The following is a 9,123-nucleotide window of genomic DNA, read 5'->3' as shown; positions in this document are numbered from 1 at the left end:
TCAAGTTATAAGAAAGAGAAGCAAAGGGCAAATTAATTTGCTCATTTTTTTTGCTGCTGGAGGATTGATAAGAAATGGAGAGATGCTATTAAGCTCCACTGAAAACCAAACTGGAATAATAATAAAGCTGTCTTTTTAAATAACATGCCTGTGCCTGTCAGTAGCTGGTTTATTTGAGTTTTTCATTGCTTTGTTTATATTAGTGCCCCCTCCCTCCTGGGTGCCTCTGGAGTTAAACAAGCAGGTATTTACCACCAACATAATCCTGAGCTTTAAAAATATAGACCAAACTCTAAGATTCTTAAAATTTTCAATCATATTTATTTATTGCAGAAAAATAATATACAAAGATATTTACAAAACAATCATAAAAATATGAATGCATTTAGACACCGGATCTATTTGCATTTTACCATGGGTCATCAATAAATAAATAGAATGTTTTTTTTTTTTTTGTATTTTAAGTATTTATTTCCCTCAGAGGAATGAAAAAAGGAATTAACTGACTATGATTTTTCTGGCCAGTTTTATCCTCGTACGTTTATTTCTAAAGGTATTCTTAAAATTCCTCTGATTGTTACCATTTTAAAATGGAGAAAGTCCATAATGATGCCTTTCCTTTCAGTGGCTGATTGGCACGACCTCTTGAGAATGCATGCATGAAAAAATAAAAATAAAAACATTCTTCGTCAAGAAAAAAAAAAAAGGAACACAAACAACTGTTCAGACTTCTATCAGAATGTAGAGGTGTGAGGATGGTGCCGCTGCCCGTCTGGGATCACTGTCCACGGGCCTGTCTCGCTTTCTCTTTTAAAAGTGCACCCCACGCCCTGTTTCTTTGAATTTGGGTTCTGCTCTTCTAATTTCCAAGAAAATCTTTGGCATATATATTTATTTTTAGTTATCCAGCTCCAGAGTCTCTAGACTGTCCATTTTCTCCTTCTCTGGAAACAATGACATCTGCAAAAACCCAGAGAGGGGGGAAAGTTGGTTATTGTTTAGGTCTCTGCTGCTGTTTTCTAAAACTAGTGAGCTCTGTTATCACTACCACCGAGAAATTATGCTGAACAACCTGGAAGGATTTCAGCTGAAGGGCAAGAGGAAGTGGGTGGGCGGAAAGGAGGAGGTGGAATTTGGGAACATTTGTTTTAAGAAGAACAAAATTTAAAGCCAAAAGAAAGGGAGGCCCTGGCAAAACCGTCAGTTCCCTTACCCTTGAACCTTGAGTCTTTCTCAGTCTCCCCTCCTGTCGGTCACACACACTCACGCACACACGCACACCTCTCACAAGGGGCGCATACCCCTGGGGACTCTCTCCCTACCCGGGGGCTGAACTGGTTTTCGGGGACACCGGTGGGATGAGATAGCGGTGTCTGCTTAGGTGGGAAGGCTGAGAAGAGAGTTCGAGAATGGGAAGGCGGCGAGGTGGGCAAGGAGCCGCGGCCTGGCCATTCGACTGTCCATCACCTGAGCGACAAAGAGTCGCTGAGGCGCAGGTCCTTACCTAGGTCTCCGGCCCTGCCGAGGGGGTGGGGGGCTCCGCCTGCTAGTGGGACGCAGACATGGACCAGGCCCCCTCCATCCTCCAGACCGAGAAGGCGTAGCTGAGCCGCTCATGGGCCACATAGCTGCAGCTTGCCATCTTGGAGTCCAGCTCGTCGCTCTGGAGGACCTGGTAGAGGAAGTCGATGTACCTGGCCGCCAGCTTGAGGGTCTGAATCTTGCTCAGCTTGTCCGAGGGCAGCGTGGGGATGATCTTGCGCAGCGCGGCGAACGCCTCGTTTAGCGATTGCGTGCGCTGGCGCTCCCGCACGTTGGCCATGACCCGCTGGGTCTGCAGCTCCTCATACGACTGCGGGCTCCCGCCGCCGCTGCTGCTGCCGCCGCCACCTCCCGCGCCGCCGCCACAGCCCGCAGACTTTTTACCGCGCTTGCCCTGGGCCGGGCTGCCTGGCTCGTCGCCGCCTCCGACGCCCCCGCCCGCGGCCCCGCCGGGCCCCGCGCCGCCGCCCGCGCTGCGCCGGCTGCTTCGCCGCTTGCGCGCCCCGCGCTTGCCGCTCGGCGGCTGCTGCCGGTCCGGCTCCTCCTCGCTGTTGCTTAGGCTGTCGTCGGCCGGCGAGACTGGCGAACTGGACGCGTCCTGCATCATCTCTTGAGCTGCGACGTGCGGCCTCGCGGGCCCGGGGCAGAAGGGCAGCCCGGGAAAAAGGAGGGGAGCGGGGCGCCTCAGCCCGCCAGCTTCCCCAGCGCGCGGCGCCGGCCCAGGCGGTGCGGCCCGCCGAGGTGGGAGCTGGAGGAGGGACAGTGAGAAGACCTCCGCGGGGAGGGCGCGCGGGGGAGGCGGGGAGGGAGGCGGGAGGGGGAGGGGACGGTGTGGATGGCCCCGAGGTCCAAAAAGAAAGCGCCCAACGGCCGCACGCACACCCGGCTCGGCCTCCGGGAAACGGTGCCGGTGCTGGCGAGCCCGCGAGGTGTCTGGGAGTTGGGCGAAAACTGCAGACTTGGAGACTCTTATACCTCCGTGCAGGCGGAAAGTTTGGGGGCAGCAGTGTCATTGGCCTGACGTGGGGAGGAGGGACTTTTCGAAGTTTTATAGGAAAGTTTCCGCTTTCCAACCCCCTCCCCCGTCCCACTCGCCCCCCCTTCCTCGGGGTCTAACAATTCGTCCTCCCAAACCATTCAAAAACGACCTGGCCCTGGCGGCCGGCCCCTCCGCCCGCCTCCTTGCTGCCCTCCCCCTTCCCTCTCCGCCAGGAGTGGGGCGATTTCCTTCCGTGCAGTAGAGCTGGGGAGCGCCCCCGCACCCTATTGCAGCGCCGGGAAACGGCCAGAGGGGACTGTGCCGGCTGCTGTAGCTGCCCCAAACAGAGTGGCTGTGACAGCAACGGTGGCAACAGCTTCTACGCAGTGGGTGATGTCTCATCCCTACTCGGATCCCTATAGGTCTTTGGGGCCGGTTTGGGAGTCCTGGGCGCGGGGAAGAGGGGGTAGAGTGGCAAGAAAGTGTCAACCGCGGAGTCCACCCAGTGGTCAGGTAGACGAACTCCTGGGGTCCCCAGGGCTTAACCGCGCGGCCGGGGCTTAAGGTCGTGGGCGTTTCTGAGGACGTGGCTGCGTAGCAGGGGCTGTGGATCTATGCCCCGGCCTGCTCTCTTACCCCTCCGGGAGAAGCATCTGGGCCCTCCTTTTCCCTCTGCAGTGACACAATGTACAGCCTCTCTGCACCCAAAGGACTGTGCCTCTGAAAGTGTTAGAGGCAGAAGTTCATTCTCTCCCCCACCCCCACCCACACGACGAGGGAAGCCTTGTCTTTGGGGAAGGAGCAAAGCTGGAGGAGGGCAGCACATGCCTTCACGGCGGCCCGGTTACCCGGAGCAGCAGCCCAAGGTGGAGAACCCTTTAGTCAGTCTCCGCATGTGACCTTGGAAGGTCAGTTCATCAGACAGTGATGCGGGGATTCGATAGCGCCTATACTTTTGGGGCTGCCTGCTCTTGAGAGTACCCATGTTCCAGCTCCCCTTCCAAAGAGGTCCAGTGGGCAGTTAAGCTCTCAACGCCCCAAGTGCATTCCAATTATTTGAACACGTTTTCACTTTAAGCATTTGTATCTAGAGAATTAAATCAAAGATCCCCAAAGCGGGTGTTCATGCAGATTCTGGTAAACTGGAAGTAACAAAGTTGAGCGGGAAGAGGAGCCGCTGTGGAAGAAAAGCCCATCTTGGCAAAGCTATCCTTGCTCCCTTTTGGAAGGAGTTGGGGTAAAATAACAGTTTCATGTTCATCTTTTACATTTTAAAGCAAACTGCAATAAAGACCAAAGGCAATAGTTTAGGGCAGATTTGGGGGGCACCGAGTTGTGTGCTTCGCCCTGCACAGGCAGAGGTCCGCCCACTGGCTTCCTAGTCCGAACTCGCGGGTGGGAACTGCTAACTTAGCAAGCACCCTTTTCTGGGCTGGACCGAGGGTCTTGGCCACGGACGTTCCGAGAAGGAGGCGGGAGTCCTGGCGACGCGCGGGCAGGCCACGTGGCTGTGCCCCGCTGAGGCTCGCAGCTTCGGTCCCGAAAACCCTGGGGTTTGGAGCTTTTTGGGACGGCTGAAAAGGCTAAGCCTTTGTTGGGACGTGAGGGCAAGAGTTATCTCTGCCGCAAGGGGTAAACAGTACTGTGTTTCCAAGGGATGGGAACCCTGCTGGGGTTTTCCTTCACCATTTTCACAGAAATATTCAGAAACAATTACCGCAGCATGCCGATTGGCCTGCTTCTCGAGCCGCTGCCATATTTTAAAATGACAGCCTGTCAGAAAATCAGATTCTACTTGACCTCCACTTGATTTCAATAGCACGAAGGCGTTTCTTGTCAAAGCAAAGTCATCCCGCGCACCCTTGTATTTGCATCTTCTGCCTATAGGATTTTATCTCTTGGAAACAGAGACAAGGCAGAAATTCTGCTCCATTCTCTACCAAGTGTTCTCTTTTTTTAAAGTCTGAATTGCAGATTATTCAAAAATTCTTATTTTGAACGTGGCTGCAGAAATCTTGAAAATTTTCCACGTTAGCTGTCTTTTTTTTTCATGCTAATATCAGTCTCAAATCTTACTCCCCCCCCCCCCCCCGTAGTTGAGTCTCAAAAAGAAAGAGATCGAATGATTGGACTCTTTCCTTTGTGACCAGGGGGTAAGCAAGACAGGAAAGTGTGGGCAAAGTGTAAAGGAAACCTTACCTGACCAAAGGGAATTGGGGAGGAGGAAGGGTCGTACAAGGTGGAGGAGAAGCAGAGTCCATGATGGTGCAGCAGCCAGGGGTCATTAGCCAGTGTGACTTGCAAAGTCATCAATCTCTAAGACTAATTCTTAAACAAGGGAGCCTAGTACTTCTCTGGCACTAACTTCCAGCGGGTGAATGGCTCCTGGCCTTCTGTAGATGGACCTCAGAGCTGAGGCCAAGCTCTGGATGCCAGTATGCTTAAAGAGAGTTCAAAATGAATGACCTAACCAGAAGTATCCTGGCCATGGAAGCTTCCCAAAAGGTCACAATTGATGACTTCAGTTCTAAGATAAAATTTCTCTTGAACTCTTGCAAGGAGTAGAGGATGAGACCAGTTTTTTGAGTTCTTAAGTGAGGCTGGAAAATTACATTTCGAGCAAAAGTAGTAGTTTGCTAGGTGAATTACCTTTCAAAAAATGCCTGGCGCTTGATAATCTTTGCTTTTGCAAACTGCAATATGCCAGTGGCAGGCTGTCCACTCTGTTCAGGTATAGTGGGCTCTAACATTTTATCTAACAATTTTCTTTTCCACACTTGCTGGAGCAAGAATGGCTTTTTTTTTTTTCTAAATGTGCTGACAAGCCAGATATAATTCTGGATATCTCATATATGCAACAATAATTTTAATTTCCACAATGTTTTGTTTAAGATATGACAGCTTACTTCATTCTGAAATCCAAATTTCAGGCTTTTGAAAATAGTGTTAGGAGTTTTTCTAAGAGGACTGAACTTGGTCTGGAAGGATGTCAGTGGAGGACTACCTTCTTTGGCAATGCTAGATTAATTGGGATTCGATTATTTTGTCTACTTCTAAAATAAGATCCCTGAAAAAAAAAGTTAATTGAAAGCAAAAAAATTTTTCTTTTGCACTTGGATAATTTAAAACGAGCTTTGTTTTCAAACTGCAAACTTGGCATGTTTGCAGTCCTTCCTGAGGAATGTGTGCTGTGTTAAAAAATTGAAAAAAAAAAATACTGTTCGAAGTTACAGAGCTAGAAATCTCATACTGAGCAAATGTAATAAGTCTCTGTATCCTTACAGTTTGAATATGCACTGACATTCTCTTAGCAGCAATGAATTATAAATACTCTCAAATAGGGTAAAGAAATGCACTATAGAATTTTTAGTAAGCTGGTAAGTTTGGGAGTTTGGGCTTGTGCAAAATGTGGGTTCTCCAATCTGTTCCTCTGCTTCGTTCTCTTTAGATGACCTGTCACCTGTTTTTTGGCTTTGAGTTCTGTGAACTAATTTCTCTGAATTGCCTAAGCAAAACCCAGGAACATTCCTACAGAAGGGGGCACAAATTGGAAGGGCTGCAGTTGAGTAGATCTCAGATGAGGTTGTACATCATAGGTTGCATGGTGTTTGAACACTTTACAGAGATTGCCCAATGTGTTATTTAAATGACAGAATTTGATTAAAGTGGAATATAAAGTGTGTGTCTGCAGGAGTGAAGGAATTTGACAACTCTGTGTAAAAGGAGATTCTTCTTTGATTACCCAGGTAGTCTTACTGATGTTTGAACATCTTGCCCTAAATAAGAACTCATTCTTTTTCTTTTAATGAGGTGGTTTAATTTGTGAACATAACTAATCCTACCTTTCTTTTTCTAAATTTCTTTGATCTTACCTTTCCTTTCCTGAATTTCTTTAAGAATAAGGGGCAAATAAAATTATTTAAAAAAAGAAATTGAGGAGCATCTAAAATGAGCAAATGGAAATTTCAAATAGATATTATCATTAAAATGTCTGACATTTTGTTCTCAAATTGAAGATTGAATAAAGAGACATAGGGGGAACAGGACTAAAGTTTGGTGTGGAAATGTATGGGGTCTTGAATAACATTTTGCCTTTTTTTTTCCCTAACCTTATAGGACAGTGCAGCCTGTCCATTGGTATCCCATCTCAGCTGCCAATTAACTTTGTTGATATACATGCCCACAACTTACTACAATGAGCTGCTGGAATAACTAAAAAAAAAAAATGTAAGAAATATATAGTCACTCATAAGACTTATCAATGTTAGTTGTGCTGCCTAGTAAGCATTTGTGTGTCTTTCAACCATCTGATGATTGGTAATTTAAATACAAATCGAACAATTTTGATGTTTTCCTAATTAAAGTTCCCTTCAGAGACTCATACCCTTTATCTTTCTTTGCTGCTTCAGGGGATCTTCTTTTCTCACACGTGGGTTTTCCTGAAGCTCAGAGTCCTAATTCCATTGTTTGGTTTGGTTCTTCCCGCAGAAAACATGTTGTTTTTGCCAGTGACCACAAGAGGACACAATTTCCCAGAGAACTTAATTTAAAAAGCTCATAGAAGAAAGCTAACGAAATAGCAGAAATACCACACAATTAATGAGTGTCACTTTGGAAATGTCTGGTTGATTTATATGAATTTTATTGAATTTTAAAAACAAACATGCATTATTATTGAAGCTTTAGATGTTTCTAAGATACCATTTTTGCCTTATTGTAGGCCCCAAATAAAAGTATGCATTTCTGAAAATATACAAAAATGCTACTGTTGTAATTCAAATAGAAATGTTTATAATATACTAGTATAATTTTGTACAAAATTCTTGATGACATAGAATTTTAGTTAGTTAATTTTAAAGTCATGCTTGGAGATGAAAAAAATGAATATTTCAAAATGCAATAGAAAGTTTGAATTTTCAATTTGGTTGTCTGGGGTGTTTTTATATAGAAAATTTCACAGAAACTATGTTTTGTAGTTTGACAAGTGCATTTAAATGTGTATGACAGGTTAATAACAAAATTATTTGCAGAAATACGAAAATAGAATTTCTTAAGATACTTTCAATACACTTCCCCGAAAATATTATACGCAATATTTTATTTAAGATATTCTTCCTCTCTCTGCTTCCTTCTCTCGAAAGGTTTGAGAGCATTGGCTTACTTTGTAAATTAAAATGAATTAGGTCTTAGATATTTTTCTGGAAGAATTTAATCCTTCTGCTGGATTGCTAGGACAGCTAGGCTAGAGAATCTGCTTCAGTTTCAGCTTAAACTCTTGCTTTACATTTGTTTCTTAGAGCAGATATGTCCCTAATCACATTCTCTGAGACTTTGTTGGAGGAACTGGCAATCAACCAGAGACCTGGAAAAGAAGAGGAAAAAGGAAGGGAGGGAGGGAGGAAGGGAGGGAGACAGAGACAGAGAGAGGAAGAGAATAACAAGGAGGAGATCAAGAGAGATGGAACAAAATCTGGGGAGAGGGTGAAAGAGGGAGCCTGGGCAAGTAAGAGTGATAGAAAGCAAGAGAGAATGAAGCTTGATATGTAAGGGAATGGAAAGCTAAAATATCAGAAGAAAGAAATTAATACACTTTGTAGGAAATAGAAAAGCACCCAGATTATTAACCTCTATGCCCTCAGAGACATTGTGGCAAGTAGTGTGCCTGTCCTTTGGCATAGACATTTAGTTTTAAAAATCTTTGTCATCCTTGCCCAAGTTGTAATAACAAAAGACAGATTGAAATGTCATGAAACTTTTAATTCAGGTTGATGCCCACCTCCTGGGTATGCTCTTCCCTAAATTAGGGTAAAGATGGTAATATGTTCTCATTACTGGATCTCAGGGTGTATCTCATCTAGGGAATACTGTGTTATTCCTTCATAAAAAGTGCTACTAACCTTGATAGAATTTTAGAAATCCTATTTAGTTGCCTAGACTCTTAGCTCATAAGTTATTTTCTTTGACCTACACAATAAAGGTCAAGTTGTTTTTTCCTTGTGGCAAGTGAGGCTCCATGCCTTTGCCTTTCCCATCTTAGTTACCTTAGGGAAAGACAGCTGCAAGAAATGAGACTTATTCTCACTCACTGTAGTCAAGACTTTGAGAAACTGTAAGATTCTGGGTTTTTTGTGCATTCTGGATTCTGGTTTCAACCAGCATCAATTAATTGCTATGTGCTGATTGATTCTTTTGTAATTTGACAAAAATGTGTTGATATCTGTTATTGTAGTTGTGTTTAAGAGTAGAGATATTTTCAGGCAATATGAAGTATATTTAATGAAGATTGAAAAAAACAAAACTATCATGAGCACTTTAGTGGCAATTTTAACTTCACAGCAAGTTTAAAAACTGAGGAGAAGTAATAATTAAATATAACTTAAAAAAAACTAAAGATGTTAATTCTCAAGCAAATAGGCAATAATTTTAATATCTGGGGAACAGATGTGGCAAATGAATTGTATTAATTAATTTATTTTTATCCAGTCCCTCCACCACAATAGACTATAGTCCAAAATAACCTTAGGAAAAATAAACTCCTAGATGTAAGTAACATTCTTTCACTGTTATTTTCATTATATTGATTCTTATATAAAAGCTGGGCA

General features: G+C 44.7%; 1 protein-coding gene across 1 annotated transcript; it reads right to left on the bottom strand.

Annotated features, from left to right (window-relative positions):
* Window positions 1–366: 366 nt before the first annotated feature.
* Window positions 367–2,517, bottom strand: TWIST1 (twist family bHLH transcription factor 1). The gene is made up of 2 exons (XM_081286884.1): window positions 1,505–2,517; window positions 367–960 (listed from the first exon to the last, which is right to left on the bottom strand). Exon 1 carries the CDS (start codon window positions 2,147–2,149, stop codon window positions 1,547–1,549), a length of 603 nt encoding a protein of 200 aa, XP_081143010.1. The 5' UTR covers window positions 2,150–2,517; the 3' UTR covers window positions 367–960; window positions 1,505–1,546.
* Between the last annotated feature and the right edge of the window lie 6,606 nt (window positions 2,518–9,123).

This window comes from Spermophilus citellus (genome assembly GCF_964194105.1).
Source record: "Spermophilus citellus genome assembly, chromosome: 3".
Classification (NCBI taxonomy): domain Eukaryota; kingdom Metazoa; phylum Chordata; class Mammalia; order Rodentia; family Sciuridae; genus Spermophilus; species Spermophilus citellus.
This window is presented reverse-complemented; position numbering and strand designations above follow the sequence as displayed.

Excerpts from the sequence above, each read along its gene's own strand:
- TWIST1 (XM_081286884.1), bottom strand. The coding sequence starts at position 2,149 with ATGATGCAGGACGCGTCCAGTTCGCCAGTCTCGCCGGCCGACGACAGC.